We start from the raw sequence: 18914 nt of genomic DNA, 5'->3' as shown, positions 1-18914 counted from the left end.
ACAGGCGTGAGCCACCATGCCCAGCTCGGAAAGTATCTTTAATCTACTTAGTCCTAGAAAAATTATCTTTTGAGTGCTTTTTTCTTTTTTTTTTTTTTTTCCAGCGGACTGAAGGCTTTTGGAGAGCAAAAGCCAGAAAGTTTTGTCACAAACTCCCACCGAAGCCAAGTCTATGCCATGCCAAATTAAGAGCAGAAAAGAGGAAAAATATAGGCAAATGGAATTTAATATCTCAAAAAGATTATCTTGCAGAGCCACAGTAACATAGCAAGCTGAGGCAGCAGAGGCTTAGGGCCGCTTCTCTGATTCCTGGTTCTGAGTTTGCCTTCTTGGGCCTCATTCGCCGCATCTGTAAGAGGAGTGGGCTGGACCGCTCCACCATGCCGTGTTCACTAGAGTGAGCAGGTAGAGCCATAGGAAGCATGCTCACTCTCAAATCTCGCTCATGGAGAGGAACGATGTGTTCAGGGGACTCATGCCTCCCTTTCTCCACATACCCCCAGACCTGGCCATAAGGGACACCTTTGTGAATGCCTCTCAGACCCTGTACAGCAGCAGTCCCAGAGTCCTGAGCAACGACAGTGACGCCAACCTGGAGCTCATCAACACCTGGGTGGCCAAGAACACCAACAACAAGATCAGCCGGCTGCTAGACAGCCTGCCCTCCGATACCCGCCTTGTCCTCCTCAATGCCATCTACCTGAGTGGTAAGGGGGCCCTGAGCCAGTTGGTCTTCCCATGCTGGGTCCTTCTTCCCCTCCTGGCTTCAAAGCCCACCTAACCCCAAGTTCTACAGTCAGATCTCAATGTCCCTGCCCCACCCTTTGCTCACAAGGCTTTTAGCTCCTCTTCATCCTTTTCCTACGTGCATTAGAGCACCTCTCCCACCTCTTCCCTCTAGCCAAGTGGAAGACAACATTCGATCCCAAAAAAACCAGAATGGAAACTTTTCACTTCAAAAACTCGGTTATAAAAGTGCCCATGATGAATAGCAAGAAGTACCCTGTGGCCCATTTCATTGACCAAACTTTGAAGGCCAAGGTAAGTTCTTAACCTTTCCTTCTCCTGTTTGAAACCCACTTGAGTCTCCTGACTTTTTTTCTGCTGTCATCCCATCATTTTGGGGTACATGCTTACAAATCCATCATTTCTACTCCTTCCATCTGTATTTCCACCCTATCTTTTCTCCTTCTCCTTTCTCTAGCCTTGGCCAAGGCAGGCATTGTATATTTTAGGCTGGAAACAGGATTCTCAAGTTTCTTCATGCATCTCTGCTATATTGAATGGCAAAATGTGAGTTGTGTTCCTATTCTACACATCTGTTTCTTTTTCCAGTCAGCTCATCAGAAGACCCTGGTGCTTAGCAAGTCCTGTGTGTATGTGTGTATGTGTGTACCTGTGTACAGCATACATATACATGTGTACACGTGTATCAGTATATCGTATATGCATATATGTGGTAAGTGCGTGTGTGCACATGAGTTAAATGACTTAAGTGCATTAGCAGAAATTGAACAATTTAGTTTGGTGAGTAGGGAGGGAGAGAAGACAGAATATGGAGCCCAGAGGATTCCAATTGGTAAGCTATCTCATGCTCAGTTACCAGATATTTCCACCTTTTTAGCATGGCAAAACACAGACCTGTCACAATGTCTCAGTACCTGGCGAAGAAACAAAGGCTCTGTTCTTGGAACATGCTAGGCTTGGTTCCACATTGGGAGCTTTCCTTAGCTTTTCTTTCTGCCTGGATCCCTCTTCACTCAGGTCCTCACATAGCTTGTTCCTTCTGGTCATTTGGGTGTCAGCTCAGATGTCACCTTGGTGGAGAGGTCTTCACCCCTTAAAGTAGCCTCCTCCTCACCCTGTAATATCGCTGCTGTTTTATTATATTCATGACATTCATCACCATCTGAAATTATATCATTTATTTGCTTATTTGATTAGGATATTGTCTGTCTCCCTAAGATATTGTCTATCTACTTGAATACAGGAACTGTCTTGTTTCCTTCTGTATCTGTAGTGCCTAGAACAATGCCACCTATCATAGGTGCTCATTCAATGTTTGTTGAATAAATGAATTAATGAAATAGAGGGTGCCAAAGGGAGCTACTCACTTAGTAAAAGTGGCTGGAAGACTTCATAGAGGAGGTTTTTTTTTCGAGACAGGGTCTAACTTTGTTGCTCAAGCTGGAGTACCTTGGCACGATCTCGGCTCGCTGCAATCTCTGCCTCCCAGGTTCAAGCAGTTCTCGTGCCTCAGCCTCCCAGGTAGCTGGGACTACGGGTGCCTGCCACCACACCTGGCTATTTTTTGTATTTTTAGTAGAGATGGGGTTTCACCATGTTAGCCAAGCTGGTCCTCAAGTGACTCCTGACCTCAAGTGATCCACACCTTCATCCTCCTAAAGTGCTGGCATTACAGCCATGAGCCACAGTGCCTGGCTGAGGAGGTTATTTTTGACTATTCTTTGCTCACTTATTTATCCACTCATGTGCTTATCCACCCATTTATCCATCCCTATCTAATGTATTTGACCATTCATGACTCATTTAGCAGAACCAGGACAGCGCATATAAGGCACAGAAGAGTGAATGTATGTGACAGGTCCAGGGCATTGTTCAAATTCAAGATACGTGGAGGGAGGTATAAATATGAGATTTTTTCAAATCAATTGGAATAGCTATTTAATCAAAGTCATAGATGTTAGGTAGAAAGTGGGAATTAAGAACTGAACAAGTTAGGTTTGAATGTAACTATTTGAATTATAAGAACCAGTATTTCCTCTGTAGAAAGGTTATTAAAGTCTCACACAAAACTCTAAACCAAAAATCATTGTAAAAATCCCTTAGGATAGACTGTTGTAGCCATTGAGGTAAGGTGATAGGTTGAGGTAAGCATTCTGCACATATAATATCGATAATAAATATTCAAATACAAAGGAGGTATAATATGAAGAGTAATTTCTATCTCCCCAAGCCAATATGAGTTTTGTCTGTTTGTTTGTTTTTCTTTTGAGACAAAGTCTTATTCTGTTACCCAGGCTAGAGTGCAGTGCACAATCCCAGCTCTCTGCAACCTCTGCCTCCCAGGTTCAAGTGATTCTCCTGCCTTAGCTTCCCCAGTAGCTGGAATTATAGGCACCTGCCACCACTCCCAGCTAATTTTTGTATTTTTAGTAGAGACGGGGTTTCACCATGTTGGCCAGGCTGGTCATGAACTCCTGACTTCAAGTGATCGGCCCACTTCGGCCTTCTAAAATGTTGGCATTACAGGCGTGAGCCACAGTACACAGCCTGAGTCTTTTTTTTTTTAAGCCAAAGGAGGAGTACTTTTGTGCACAAAAACCACTATTTAGAGTTCCTTGGGTTTTAAACAGATAATTAATTTAATGTATTGACAAATGCAAAATTAAAATTTTACTTATGCCTTTTAATTTTAAGCTGAACTTCCTACATTAAGAGTAGGGTGGGCCGGGCGTGGTGGCTCATGCCTGTAATCCCAGCACTTTGGGAGGCCAAGACGGGCGGATCACGAGGTCAGGAGATCGAGACCATCCTGGCTAACCCGGTGAAACCCCGTCTCTACTAAAAAAAAAAAAAAAAAAAAAAATTAGCTGGGCGTGGTGGCGGGCGCCTGTAGTTCCAGCTACTCGGGAGGCTGAGGCAGGAGAATGGCATGAACCTGGGAGGCGAAGTTTGCAGTGAGCCGAGATTGTGCCACTGCACTCCAGCCTGGGCAACAGAGTGAGACTCTGTCTCAAAAAAAAAAAAAAAAAAAAGAGTAGATGATTTGGCTGGGCGCGGTGGCTCATGTCTGTAATCCCAGCACTTAGTAGGCTGAGGCAGGTGGATCACTTGAAGCTAAGAGTTTGAGACCAGCCTGGCTGACATGGTGGAACTCTGTCTCTACTAAAAATACAAAAATTAACTAGGCATGGTGGCGCATGTCTGTAGTCCCAGCTACTCAGGAGGCTAAGGCACAGAATCGCTTGAACCTGGGAGGCAGAGGTTGCAGTGAGCCAAGATCACGCCACTGCACTCCAACGTGGGCAACACAGTGAGACTGTCTCAAAACACAGACAAAGAATAGGCCAGGTGCAGTGGCTCATGCCTATAATCCCAGCACTTTGGGAGGCCGAGGCGGGTAGATCACCTGAGGTCAGGAGTTCGAGACCAGCCTGGCCAACATGGTGAAACCCTGTCTCCACTAAAAACACAAAAAATAAGCCGGGTGTGGTGGTGCACGCCTGTAATCCCAGCTACTTGGGAGGCTGGGACAGGAAAATCACTTGAACCCGGGAGGCGGAGGTTGCAGTGAGCCGAGATCGTGACACTGCACTTCAGCCTGAGGGCCAGAGTGAGACCTTGTCTTAAAAAACAAAAAACAAAAGAATACGGTTTTTTTTTTTTTTTTTTTTGGAGACGGAGTCTCGCTCTGTCGCCCAGGCTGGAGTGCAGTGGCCGGATCTCAGCTCACTGCAAGCTCCGCCTCCCGGGTTTACACCATTCTCCTGCCTCAGCCTCCCGAGTAGCTGGGACTACAGGCGCCCGCCACCTCGCCCGGCTAGGTTTTTGCATTTTCTAGTAGAGACGGGGTTTCACTGTGTTAGTCAGGATGGTCTCGATCTCCTGACCTCGTGATCCGCCCGTCTCGGCCTCCCAAAGTGCTGGGATTACAGGCTTGAGCCACCGCGCCCGGCCAGAATACGGTTTTTAAATAAAATTTTGTAAAAGAATAGTGTTTCTTAATAAAAATACTAACTCTCATTTGTTCTTGAATTAATTGCCATATTGAATAGATTAAACTCCTTTAAACCATTTGTTCTGTCTACAAACATAATTAATATTCCCATAAGCATTTCAAGCTCCCTTTAAAAATTTAATATGCCCAAATTTCTGTTTTCTTTTATTTATTTTTGTAGTTTTACCAGACAGGGTCTTTATCACCCAGTCTGGAGTACAGTGACACAATCATAGCTTATGTAACCCAAGCTCCTTGGGATGAAGCAGTCCTCCCACCTTAGCCTCTTAAGTAGCTGAGATTACAGGCATGAGCCACCTCACCCAGCTGATATCCTTTTTAAACACATCTAATACCTGACAGGTCATAATTACAACTGTGCTTGGCCATATCATCCTAGCACCTAAGGCTCACTTGTAAACTGAAAATTAAATTTGAAGAGTGATTTAACTTCTAGCCAACATTCCAATATCATTCTCACACTTAATGAAATTATCCTACAACTTTGCTTAAAAGCATAAAACTAGCATGTCAGATTCTCTTAAAAATTACAATCACTATTTTAAATAACAAACATACAGGTCACCCTGAACTTAACACCTGGTTTTAGCATGATGAAGTTGCTTTCTTTTGTCATTCCCATACTAAATTCTAAATCTTCCTGGCACTTAAGGATATTTACCCAAGGAAGGGGGTGAGATTTACCAGCTCAAGTACACCGAGGTTACTGGCTTGAAAATTCAGGACCACAGCATGATACATTTTTGTTCAGAGATTCAAGGTTCACACATAGGACCTGAAGGGCACATGCTACTCAAATGAGTATATCCAACTTGAGTCCTGTGTCAACAGGGACCCCATGTCCATCCTCTTCAGCCGAAATTGGCTTACAACCTACTTTTTCTGGGCTATTCAGGTTCCAACAATTGATTGCTTTCAGTTAACTTCTTTATTGCCCAGTTGAATTCTGCATTCTTCTAGATTCTTTTTGTCCTTTCAGCCTCAATCATAATATCATTTAATGACAGTCTCATATCCTATTAGACTAGGGTTTCTCAGCCTTGGCACTATTGACATATTGGGTCAGATAATTCTTCGTCCTGTGCATTGTAGAATTTAGCATCATCCTTAGCTTCTACTCACTAGAAGCCAGTAGCACTGTGTGCACGTCCTCCCTGCCCACTGCCAGCTATGACAACCAAAATGTCTCCAGAAATTACCAAATGTCCACCGAGAGGCAAATGCACTCTGAGTTGACAACCCCTGCATTAAACCCATGGGCCCTGCACTTCTTACAACTTTTGTCTGGTCACCAGTTGAAAGTCCTTCTTTTTTTTTTTTTGAGATGGAGTCTCACTCTGTCGCCAGGCTGGAGTGCAGTGGCGCGATCTCGGCTCATTGCAACCTCCACCTCCCGGGTTCAAGCGATTCTCCTGCCTCAGCCTCCTGAGTAGCTGGGACTACAGGCACGCGCCATCATGCCCAGCTAATTTTTGTATTTTTAGTAGAGATGGGGTTTTGTCATGGTGGCCAGGATGGTCTCGATCTCTTGACCTCGTGATCCACCTGCCTCGGCCTCCCAAAGTGCTGGAATTACAGGCATGAGCCACTGTGCATGGTTGAAAGGCCTTTTAATAGCAAAGTGGAAAGGTAGGCTAAGACCAGCCTGTGAACAGTCTTGAATGCCATACTGATATTTGTACCTAATCTCATAGGCAGTGAAGAGCCGTCAGTAGTTTTAAAGAGGCTGACCCGATAACTCGGGTGGTTCAATGTGCATGCAATATACTACATGCACAACACATTTGGCAGGAAGGGAACAGGGCTCAGAGAAATCAAATCACTTGCCCATATTACATAGCTCGTCAGTGGTAGAGTCAGGGTATAATCAGAATCTCATGCTTCTTCCTCTACCTCTCCCCAGCACAGAGTTAGATCAGCACTGTTCACCCAGCTGGTATCCCCATTTCGTGGTAAAGCCTGGAAGCCTAGGTCTGACTGCTGCTTGTTGAAATACAGACTGTGGCAGCAGACTGCAGGACAGCCTTGTGACACAGAGGGTAGGGCCAGGAGAGAGCTGCGGTAGGAAGACTGTTAAGGGGCATCTCTTTATTTTCTAGGTGGGGCAACTGCAGCTCTCCCATAATCTGAGTTTGGTGATCCTGGTACCCCAGAACCTGAAACATCATCTTGAAGACATAGAACAGGCTCTCAGCCCTTCTGTTTTCAAGGCCATCATGAAGAAGCTGGAGATGTCCAAGTTCCAGCCCACTCTCCTAGTACTGCCCCGCATCAAAGTGATGACCAACCAGGATATGCTGTCAATCATGGAGAAACTGGGTGAGCTCTGGCAGCTTGGGGTTACTCCCAGGCCATCAGAGGAGAAAGGGGGGATCCCTAAGATGTAGTTAGCATTCTCTAGAGTATTTTTTACATCCATAATCTCAGTTTGTTCTGCAACCCTGCAAGTTAGAAGGGTAGGTGCTATTATCCCATTGGATCATTGTGGAAATGAAGGCCCAGAAGTTTTATGTGACTTACCCAAAGATTCCATGATTTACCCTTGAGCTAGTCAGAGGCAAACTAGAATACTGATCCAGGTCTCCAGCTCTCCTGAGTTTTTTCTATGGTTCCTTGTGACACAGGCAGTGGAACAGTGGTACAGGTAATTCACCAAGGTGAATTATGGATGCTTCTTCCCCAGACATGTTTCAAAACAGTCAACCACACCATGAAATATGCAAGAAGCTATCTGGAAATGCAGGTCTGGAGGCTTCTGAGTTTACGAGAGGCAACAGAGACTCCATTTTCTTTTTTTTTTTTTTCTTTTTTCTTTTTTTCTTTTTTCTTTTTCTTTTTTTTTTTTTTATGAGACAGAGTCTCTCTTTGTCACCCAGGCTGGAGTGCAGTGGCGCGATCTCTGCTCACTGTAAGATCTGCTTCCTGGGTTCATGCCGTTCTCCCGCCTCAGCCTCCTGAGTAGCTGGGACTACAGGTACCCGCCACCACGCCCAGCTAATTTTGTTTTTGTATTTTTAGTAGAGAGGGGGTTTCACCGTGTTAACCAGGATGGTCTCGATCTCCTGACCTCGTGATCCACCCGCCTCGGCCTCCCAAAGTGCTGGGATTACAGGCATGAGCCACCGCGCCTGGCCCAGAGACTCCACTTTCTAACCTTTGTTTTTTTGTTTGTTTGTTTGTTTTTGAAATGGAACTTCGCTCTGTCACCCAGGCTGGAGTGCAGTGGCATGATCTTGGCTCACTACAACCTCCACCTCCTGGGTTCAAGTGATTCTCCTACCTCAGCCTCCCAAGTAGCTGGGATTACAGGCACCTACCACCACGCCCAGCTAATTTTTTTGTATTTTTGGTAGAGATGGGGTTTCACCATGCTGGCCAGGCTGGTCTTGAACTCCTGGCCTCAAGTGATCTGCCCACCTTGGCTTCCCAAAGTGCTGGGATTACAGGTGTGAGCCACTGTGCCCAGCTTCATTTTCTAACCTTTGATCTCATGTCCAACCCTGTCACTTCATTTCTTGTTAGAGAACTTGACTACCTAATGCATGATGCCATTTCCTTGTATATGCCATCTGTATAGGAAGAAAACCTCTTTTTTATTTTCATTCAACACTGCTGGCCACCAAATAGGTGTGGGAGTGTTTTCTAAGCAATTCTCCAGTTCTCTGGGAACACCAACTAGGTGTCCTACAATTGAATCCAATTCTAACACTCTCTACCTGGAAGTAACATCAGATCTCACGCAGTTTAAGGGCTCAACCCCACCAGATTTCCCCCTGTTTCCAATGTCAGTTACAAGACCAGGTTGTCATCTGTGCATCAGACCAACCAGCTATAATTTGGAGGTTCCCACGACTCCCTGTAAGGGTTTCATCATTTGCTAGAATAGCTGACAAAACTCAGGAGACACTTACATTTACTGGTTTATTATATAAGGGATTAAGTAAAGGATGCAGATGAACAGCCGGATGAAGAGATACACAGGGCAAAATCTCGAAGGGTCCTGGGCCCAGGAGCATCTATCCTGTGGAGTTTGGTTTGCTACCTTCCTGACACATGTATGTGTTCACCAACCAGAAGCTCTCAGAACCCTGTACTTTAGGAGGCTTCATCATGTAGGCGTGATTGATTATTACCCAATCTCCAGCTCCTCTCTTCTCCCCAGAGGATGGACAGAGGGGCTGAAAGTTCCAAGCTCTAATCACACTTAGTCTTCCTAGTGACCAGCCCCCATCCAGGAGCCAGCAGGAGTAACCTCATTAGCACAAAAGGCATTCCTATGACCCAGGAAATTCCAAGGGATCTAGTAGCTCTGTGTCAGGAACTGGGATCTGAGACCAAATATTAGATGGCCTAATATTTGGAGCTAAAGATGCTCCTATAGCATATTTTCCCATTATTTCACAGCATCATAGCATTGCATATAACCTCATTTTTTCATACATGACCTATCTCTGATCTGTTACCTCACTTCCAAGGTCCTGGGAGACAAGGAGACAATGACATCATTTTTCAGGGTTGTTTTAGGGATGGGGGGCAAGGCCTCTCACCTTGAGAGAGAGTGGCAGTGTTGGGCCCACTAATAGAGGATCCCACAAAGGGGACGAGAGGGTATAGTATGTAATCTGGCAAACAAGGAAAAAGGAAGAGAGCACTGGGACTCAGGATGAACCCAGAGAATTCAGGACAAAGGTCTCCATCAGCTGAGGGTTTCATGCCGACCTCTGACTCTGTTTTTCTCTGGTTTTGCCCTAGAATTCTTCGACTTTTCTTATGACCTCAACCTGTGTGGGCTGACAGAGGACCCAGATCTTCAGGTTTCTGCGATGCAGCACCAGGCAGTGCTGGAACTGACAGAGACTGGGGTGGAGGCGGCTGCAGCCTCTGCCATCTCTGTGGCCCGCGCCCTGCTCATCTTTGAAGTGCAGCAGCCCTTCCTCTTCCTCCTCTGGGACCAGCAGCACAAGTTCCCTGTCTTCATGGGGCGAGTATATGACCCCAGGGCTTGAGACCTGCAGGGTCAGGTTAGGGCGAGCGCTACCTCTCCAGCCTCAGCTCTCAGTTGCAGCCCTGCTGCTGCCTGCCTGGACTTGGCCGCTGCCACCTCCTGCCTCAGGTGTCTGCTCTCCACCAAAAGGGCTCCCTGAGGGTCTGGCCACCCTTGGCTTCTATTAGCCCTTCTCCATGGCCCTGCCATGGTCTCCAAACCACTTTTTGCAGCTTTCTCTTGTTCAAGTTCACCAGACTCTACAAATAAAACCTGGCAGACCATGACTTTCTCTGCTTTGCCTTTGTTGTTTATTTTTTATTATTTTTTAGGCAGGGTCTCGCTCTGTCACCCAGGCTAGAGTACAGTGGTGAGATCATGGTTCACTGCAGCCTTAACCTCCTGAACTCAAGCAATCCTCCCACTTCAGCCTCCTAAGTAGGCAGAACCGCATGGGCTTACCACCATGCCCAGCTAATTTTTAAATTTTTTGTAGAGACAGGGTCTTACTATGTTGCCTAGGCTGGTCTCCAACTTCTGGGCTCAAGCAATCATCCTAACACAGCCTCCCAAAGTGCTGGGATTGTAGGCATGAGCCATCACACCATACCTCTCCCTTGCCGTTGAATATCAGCTTCTTCAATATTAAAGGACAAGAGCTCCCATGGTTCCTGCATCAGCCAGCTATTGCTGTATAATAAGTTACATTAAACTTAGAGGCTTCAAACAGCAACCGTTTGTTATTTCATGTAAGTTTCAGAGTTGACTAGGTGGTTTTGCTGATCTGGGCTGGACCTGGCTGATCTTCCCTGGGCTCATTCATACATCTGTAAGGTATAGTTGTTAGGTTGGTTAGGGGATGACTGGTCTTCTGTGGCCTCAGTCAGGACATCAGGACAACTTGGCTCTTCTACACGTCTCGTATGTCCTCCCAGCAGGCTACCCTGTAATGGAAAAGAGTAAAACAGGCAGTCTCTTTTTCACACCTCTGCTTGTATCAAGTTTACTACTGTCCTAGCAGCCAAAGCAAATCACAGGACCAAACCTAGAGTTAGACTGGAAAAGCACTACAAAGTGACCGGGCAAAGAGTCATTAACTGAAGACTATTAATGCGGTCCATTTCTTACAGCCCCTGTCTTGCTTATTTGTCTGCAACAACTCTGACAACAACAATAACAGTAGCTAACATTGTTGGGAACATAGACCGTCTACTAGGAGTTTTGTAGGCATTTAATCTTCACAATAAATTTATATGGTAGATTCAGAGAGGCTAAGTCTTGTTCAAAGTCCTGTAGTTAGGAAATGATGAAACTGAGATGTAACAGCACTTCTTATGACTTTTTTTTTTTTTTTTTTGAGAGGAAGTTCTGCTCTTGTTGCCCAGGCTTGAGTGCGATGGCACGATCTCGGCTCTCTGCAACCTCTGCCTCCCGGGTTCAAGTGATTCTCCCACCTCAGCCTCCCAAGTAGCAGGGATTACAGGCATGCACTACCACACCTGGCTAATTTTGTATTTTTAGTAGAGAGTTTTTTTTTTTTTTTTTTTTTTGAGGCGGAGTCTTGCTGTGTCGGCCAGGCTGGAGTACAGTGGTACAATCTTGGCTCACTGCAACCTCCACTTCCCAGGTTCAAGCAGTTCTCCTGCCTCAGTCTCCCAAGTAGCCAGGATTACAGGCGCCCACCACCACGCCCGGCTAACTTTTGTATTTTTAATAGAGACGGGGTTTCACCATGTGGGCCAGGCTTGTCTGGAACTCCTGACTTCAAGTGATCTGCCCACCTCGGCCTCGCAAAGTGCTGGGATTACAGGTGTGAGCCACTGTGCCCGGCCTAGTGAAAGCAAATTCAGGAAGATTCCCCTCTGCTTGGGGAGATCCTGACATGATGAAGGTGGTGCTCAGCACTAACCTGAATTGTGAACCAACAAGGTCAGGAGGTGGAAGGTGATTCTGACCCCGTGGGCACAGGACCTTGCAAATCTCTTTGACCCTTCCAATCATGCTGAGCCAGGTAATGTTCCCGTTTGTGAAATGAGGAAGCCAAAACTCAGAGAGGTTAAGTAACTATCCAAAGGTCAGACTGCTGCAAATCGATCTGACATTATCCAAATTCAAATGTAGTAGGTGATTTATTTGGGCAGGCTTATTTCCTTTGTGCCCAAACTTGACTATAACTTAAATTTGTGTCTTCTTACTCCTGCACCATGTGACCCTACAGAGCCTATCAAAGTATCTTGCACTTAAAAAAAAAAAAAAGAAAAAAAACTATGGAGGCCGGGCATAGTGGCTCATGCCTATAATGCCAGCACTTTGGGAGACTGAGGCAGGCAGATCACTTGAGGCCAGGGTTTTGAGACCAGCCTGGACAACATGGCAAAACCCCGTCTCTTATTAAAAAACAACAAAATGAGCCAGGTGTTGTGGTGCATGCCTGTAATCCCAGCTACTCGGAAGGCTGAGGCATGAGAATCACTTTAACCTGGAAGACAGAGGTTGCAGTGAGTCGAGATTGCACCACTCCACTCCAGCCTGGGTGACAGAGCGAGAGACTGTCTCAAAAAAAAAACTATGAAATGAATGATTAAATGAATGAGTTATCATATCCAGGTAGAGGGAAAGAGGAGATTCCTACCCATCTAGAAAGCATAGAAAAATACAGAAATGAAGAGAATTTATTTATTTATTATTTTTTGAGACAGAGTCTTGCTCTGTTGCCCAGGCTGGAGTGTAGTGGCTTGAACTGGTTCACTGCAGCCTTGACCTCCTGGGCTCAGATGATCCTTCCACTTCAGCCTCCTGAGTAGCAGGGACCACAGGTGTGCACCACCATGCTTGGCTAAATTTTTGTTTTTTATAAAGACTGGGTCTTGGCTGGGCACAGTGGCTCACGCCTATAATCCCAGCACTTTGGGAGGCCAAGGCAGGTAGATCAGCTGAGGTCAGGAGTTCGAGACCAGTCTGGCCCACATGGTGAAATCTTGTCTCTATTAAAAATACAAAAATTAACAAGGCGTGGTAGCAGGCACCTGTAATCCTAGCTACTTGTAGGCTGAGGCAGGAGAATCACTTGAACCCAAGAGGTAGAGGTTGCAGTGAGCTGAGATCATGCCACTGCACTCCAGTCTGGGGGACAGAGCAAGACTGCCTCGGAAAAAAAGAAAAAAAAGAAAAAAAAAAAAAAAACAGGTCTCACCATGTTGCCCAAGCTGGTCTGGAACTCCTGGACTCAAGTGATCCTCTAGCCTTGGCCTCCCAAAATGTTGGGATTACTGGTGTGAACCACCACGCCCCAGATAATTTAAATATTTCCTCTTCTGAAGCTTTTCTTATAAGAGGGCATGTGTCACTTTTTTTGTTTTTTTAAAACAATGAATATTTATTTTGCTTTGTTTGGTTTTTTTGTTTGTTTTTGTTTTTGTTTTTCAGACGGAGTCTTGCTCTGTCTTGCCCAGGCTGGAGTGCAGTGACACAGTCTCAGCTCACTGCAACCTCTGCCTCCCAGGTTCAAGCGATTCTCCTGTCTCAGCCTCCCGAGTAGCTGGGACTACAGGCGTGTGCCACCATGTCTGGTTAATTTTTGCATCTTTAGTAGAAATGAGGTTTCACTATGTTGGCCAGGCTGGTCTCGAACTCCTGACCTCAGGTGATCCACCCGCCTGGGCCTCCTAAAGTGCCGGGATTACAGGTATGAGCCACCGCACCTGGCCTGAACATTTATTTTGCTAATTAGTCATTGAGTCGGTGTGGGCATGGCAGATCTAGGGTAGCCTTGGGTATGTACCTGCTGCAGTCAGCTGGGGGTTATCTGAAGGTTTGATGAGGTTTGATTTCACTGAGCTTGCATAGGCTCTTTCACATGTTTTGGACTTTGGCTGGGATCAACCAGCTGACCAATTCTGATGCGAGTGATCTCTGGTCTTCCAGGAAGCTAGTCTGGCTTATTCATATGAAGGTTGCAAAAATCCAAGAAAGCAAGCAGAGGCATGCACGCAAGGCCTCTTGAATCTGAAGCTAGGAACTAATAGAACGTCACTTCTGCCTCATTCTAGCAGCCAAAGCAAGTAACCAGACCAGTTTAGATTCAAGGTAAGGAAAGAATCTCTACCTGTTAAGGAAAAGACCTGCAAAGTCATTCTGCTAAGGGCATTAATATAAGGAAATGTGAATAATTCTGGCCACTTTTCCAGTATATCATATGTGGTCTTACATAGTTGCAGACAACTATTAGCAACTTTCCCCAGCAACCTGCTGCTCTATTTTTCCCTAAAGAATCAAGGGATTTTGTCAAGATCATTATAATATTGGAAACACTTCGTTACATGAAGTTTCAAGTTCTTTGCCTATAAATTGAATCTTCTGTTGCTATCTCTGTGGCATATTTAACAATCTCTGGCTCTTCCAGCTGCCTGTGTCATAGAATAAATTATTATAAATACACAGTTGCCTATGTATTCATAATAATAAATAAATAAGTTATCTTGATTTCCATTTCCCTTGAGAAGGATGGACAGAGGGCTATGTACTCATAGACACACACACACACCCCTACAACACCCACCTTTCTGCCCTGCCCTGCAATTCTACTCTGGGGTAGACAAAGGCCTGTATGTTCACAGATCCATTTTCAGTGATCTGTTTCCTGTCCCCAACTGTAGACTCCTCCACACGTGGATTTGCTTGGGGAAGTTCTAGGAAGAACCTTGACATGAGATTAGGGTTCCATTGCAATGAGTCTTTGCTGCCACTTGGTGTCACTGTTGAAGCCTTGTCCTGCATAGCCCCATGGACACTTGCCTTTTCAGGGAGGTGTTTTTGCTGTTCCAGATTCTTTTTTTTTTTTGAGACAGAATCTGTCTCTGTTGCCCAGGCTGGAGTGCAATGGTGCAATCCTGGCTCACTGCAACCTCCGTTTCCCAGGTTCAAGGGATTCTTCTGCCTCAGCTTCCTGAGTAGCAGGGATTATAGGCACCCACCACCTGTCCAGCTAATTTTTGTATTTTTAGTAAAGATGGGGTTTTACCATGTTGTCCAGGCTGGTCTCAAACTCCTGACCTCAAGTGATCCACCTGCCTTGGCCTCCCAAAGTGTTGGGATTACAGGTGTGAGCCACTACACCTGGCCAGTTCCAGATTTTTAGACAGCTGATGTGGGGACTTAAACTTTGATTCCAAAGTTTACAGTTTATACTTGTTCAGCTACTGTTTCTCAAAGATCAATACCTTCAGGTTCTCTCTGGATTCTGGAAGGCTTCCAACATAAGCCATAGGCTCTGTCAGAATCAGCCTCATCCCTACGCACCCTTAGGACATTGTCTTGACTCATGGTTGATAACCACATCAGCCACATATCTACCTAACATGCATTAACCATTTGCCATGCTGTCAGGCACCGTGCTAAGAATTTTACATGGATTATGTTACGTCACTTAAGAGAGATCACAACTTAGGAAAAGGATATGTTACTGAAGATATTAGATAATTCAAAATTTAGATAATTTGACACTAAGTTTTCCAGAATAATAAATGTAAAAAGTAAGGAGAGAATCTTCAACCACTGTAGAATTTCTTGTCTTCACACTATTGTTTATTTTCTAAATACAAAAATCTCTAATATTTATCAGAGTAGTCACTCTTAAATTAACTGCTTAGCTTGTCAGGACAGCTATTTGGGCTTTTTCGTAGTGGCTTATCATATCTAACTTCCATTACAAAGTTACTGATTTTGGAGGGTGTTTTTAGCACTAATGCCATGACTTAATGAATGAACTCTGAGATAACATCATTGTAGAATACAGGAAATATTTTAAATGATAAAGCTGAATGTTAAAATAACAGCACATTAGTCATAAATGTCACTATCAGAATTTATGATGTACATAAACAATAGCTGATTCACACAAGTACGAGCATTGATGGCAGTTATTTACTTTCGCCAGCTCAAGTGCCACTGTCATGTACCAATAGTTATGAGTACAGTTTACAATCCACGCAGCCCACCAACTTTGAAATTATGCAACCCTTGATGATTTTTTTTAAATTTAGGGAGATTTTCAGTTTTTCAAGTTTGTGTAATTCAAATTTATATAATATAAAGTAGCACCACTTCGTTATTATCCTCTTTTATAGATGAAAAATGAAACCTTAGAGTGCAATTGATCTACTCATTCAAGATCTCAGAAGGCCAGGAGTGGTGACTCACGCTTGTAATCTCAGTACTTTGGGAGGCCAAAGTGGGTGGATCGCTTGAGGTCAGGAGTTCGAGACCAGCCTGGCCAACATGATGAAACCACATCTCTACCAAAAATTACTTGGGTGTGGTGGTGGGCACCTGTAATCCCAGCTACTCAGGAGACTGAGGCAAGAGAATCGCTTAAATCTGGGAGGCAGAGGTTGCAGTGAACTGAGGTCGCGCCACTGCATTCCAGCCTGGGTGATGGAGTGAGACTCCATCTCAAAAAAAAAAAGATCTCAGAGATGATAAATAGTGGAAGTAGGAGTAGACCCCAGTATCTGACTCTAGAACTTGTGCTCAATAACCAAGCTTTCATTTCTCAAAATGTAATTTCATGTTAGAGAACTCAGCGATGGTCCTTGTCCTGAGCTTTTGTTGAAATTACACCCATCTGCCGGGCACGGTGGCTCACGCCTGTAATCCCAGCTCTCAGGGAGGCAGAGATGGGAGGATAAGTTGAGCCCAGGAGTTCCAGACCTGCCTGGGTAATATAGTGAGACCCCGTTCTCCACAAAAAGGAAAAAAAAAAAAAAAAAAGACAGAAATTACACCCATCCATCCCAAAAGCTCTCCATAATTTTGAATCTTAGGAAGAAATGTTGGGGGAAATATGGATCCCCCTTATTCCAAAAAAAAAAAACCAAAAAAAAAAACCACACAAAAAAAAACCTTTTGCAAATTGGGACACCTCTTCTCTCCCGACCTGCTTTGACTACCAGGAACCATAGCGAGTGGTAGCTTCCATAGAAGCACAGAAACTTCTATTATTTCCTCCACTGGAACAGGGTCTGCCTACCACATTTGCATATTTACAGGATCTAGTCATAGTCAAGTAACTTCTCTTAAAGTGAGAGTCTGCTTCATGTGACCCAGACAGAAGTGTAGATTTTAAGCATTCTTCTCGTTTCTTTTTTTTTTTTTTTTTTTGAGACGGAGTCCCTCTCTGTCGCCCAGGCTGGAGTGCAGTGGCACAATCTCAGCTCACTGCAAGCTCCGCTTCCTGGGTTCACACCATTCTCCTGCCTCAGCCTCCTGAGTACATGGGACTACAGGCGACCGCCACCACGGCTGCCTGATTTTTTGTATTTTTAGTAGAGACGGAATTTCACCGTGTTAGCCAGGATGGTCTTGATCTCCTGACTTCGTGATCCACCCGCCTTGGCCTCCCAAAGTGCTGGGATTATAGGCGTGAGCCACCGCGCCTGATCTTTTTTTTTTTTTTTTTTTGAGACAGAGTCTTGCTCTGTCGCCCAGGCTGGAGTGCAGTGATGCAATCTCGGCTCACTGCAACCTCTGCCTCCCGGGTTCAAGTGATTCTCCTGCCTCAGCCACCTGAGCAGCTGGGACTACAAGAACACGCCACCACACCCGACTAACTTTTGTACTATTAGTAGAGATGGGGTTTCACCATACTGGCCATACTGGTCTCGAACTCCTGACCTTGTGATTCACCCGGCTCAGCCTACCAAAGTGCTGGTATTACAGGCATGAGCCACCACACCTGACCCATTCTTCTCATTTCTTACCCTATTTAATCTTTCTCTTGGGCCAGGCACGGTGGCTCATGCTTGTAATCCCAGCACTTTGGGAGTCTGGCATGGGCGGATCACTTGAGGTCAGGAGTTTGAGACCAGCCTGGCTAACATAGTGAAACCCTGTCTGTACTAAAAATGCAAAAATTAGCCAGGTGTGGTGGCAGGCACCTGTAATCCCAGCTGCTCAGGAGGCTGAGGTAGGAGAATCACTTGAACCCGGGAGGTGGAGATTGCAGTGAGCCAAGATTGTGTCACTGCACTCCAGCCTGGGCGACAGAGCGAGACTCCATCTCAAAGAAAACAACCAAAAACTTTCTCTTGACTAGCAATTTAGCACATATGTGCACTCATAAACATGTAAATACACACAACACACATATGTGCATACATGTACACATACACTGATGGAAGCACCAAAAATATACACGTACTTGTATTTATGCACATGTACAAAAGCACATGCACACCATCCTCTGGAAGTCTGTGCCAGAGTTTGGGGACAAATGTTACATCCCAGTCCTAGCCCCAATTCCTGAGGAGGGCTTCCTGGACACAGAAGAGCAGGGAGTCTTCACGGGAAGGATCTCAGAGCTAGTCATCATTAATTACAAACCTTGAAATAGGCTCATCCATCATCCTGGAGTGACAGGGTGGCTGTGCAGCCTGCCTCTTGGCCTCCTAGCCCCTCCCCCATTCCATTCCATTTTTCCTTGAGTGACTGCAGATCTGAAAAGCGTTTTGGCCAAATATTCAATCCTCCCAAAAAACATAAATATAGGCGTGCCCAAGCTCAGCTGGACACCTTCTGCTCATCTCTCTACATACCCTGAGAGCTCCTGTGAAGCTCCCCAATAGCCCCCACCCGTGCGTGAGTCCACTTTCAGTTGGCTTTTACATGTGCCCAACTCTAGCCTTTATTTTCAGTATTTCATTGGAACTTTGCAATAATCCCATTATTGGTATTGTTTTGCCAGATTTGCAAATGAAGAAAAGATTTGCAAATGAAGAAAAGGAGCCTCCAAGAAATAATTTGGGCTGGGGACAGTGGCTCATGCCTGTAATCCCAACATTTTGAGAGGCCAAGGCAGAAGGATCACTTGAGCCCAGGAGTTTGAGATCAGCCTGGGCAACATGGCAAAACCCTGTCTCTCCCAAAATAATACAGAAATTAGCTGGGCATAGTGGCACACGCTTGAGGGTCCAACTACTAAGGAGTCTCAGTTGGGAGGATCACCTGAGCCTGGGAGGTCAAGGCTGCAGTGAGCTGTGTTCATACCACTGCACTCCAGCCTGGATGACAAAGAAAGACCCTGTCTCAAAAAAAAGAAAGAGAGAAAGAGAGAAAGAGAGAGGGAGAGAAGGAAGGAAGGAAGGAAGGAAGGAAGGAGGGAGGGAGGGAGGG

The 18914-nt window shown here is 45.3% G+C and overlaps 1 protein-coding gene across 4 annotated transcripts in view; it reads left to right on the top strand.

The window, feature by feature from the left end:
- SERPING1 (serpin peptidase inhibitor, clade G (C1 inhibitor), member 1) overlaps positions 1–10033 on the top strand; it is a 26054-nt gene extending 16021 nt beyond the window's left edge. For 3 of the 4 annotated variants that reach the window (XM_011998678.1, XM_011998676.1, XM_011998679.1), the window contains 4 exons: positions 504–707; positions 902–1041; positions 6862–7081; positions 9515–10033. In XM_011998678.1, coding sequence (XP_011854068.1) covers positions 504–707; positions 902–1041; positions 6862–7081; positions 9515–9768 — 818 coding nt within the window. In that variant the 3' untranslated portion in view covers positions 9769–10033. Of the gene's footprint in view, positions 1–503; positions 708–874; positions 1042–6861; positions 7082–9514 lie in introns of all 4 variants that reach the window. The other variant, XM_011998675.1, reaches the window with a different exon arrangement.
- Positions 10034–18914: the final 8881 nt, after the last annotated feature.

The sequence above is a fragment of the Mandrillus leucophaeus genome, unplaced genomic scaffold (genome assembly GCF_000951045.1).
Source record: "Mandrillus leucophaeus isolate KB7577 unplaced genomic scaffold, Mleu.le_1.0 Scaffold578, whole genome shotgun sequence".
Classification (NCBI taxonomy): domain Eukaryota; kingdom Metazoa; phylum Chordata; class Mammalia; order Primates; family Cercopithecidae; genus Mandrillus; species Mandrillus leucophaeus.
This window is presented reverse-complemented; position numbering and strand designations above follow the sequence as displayed.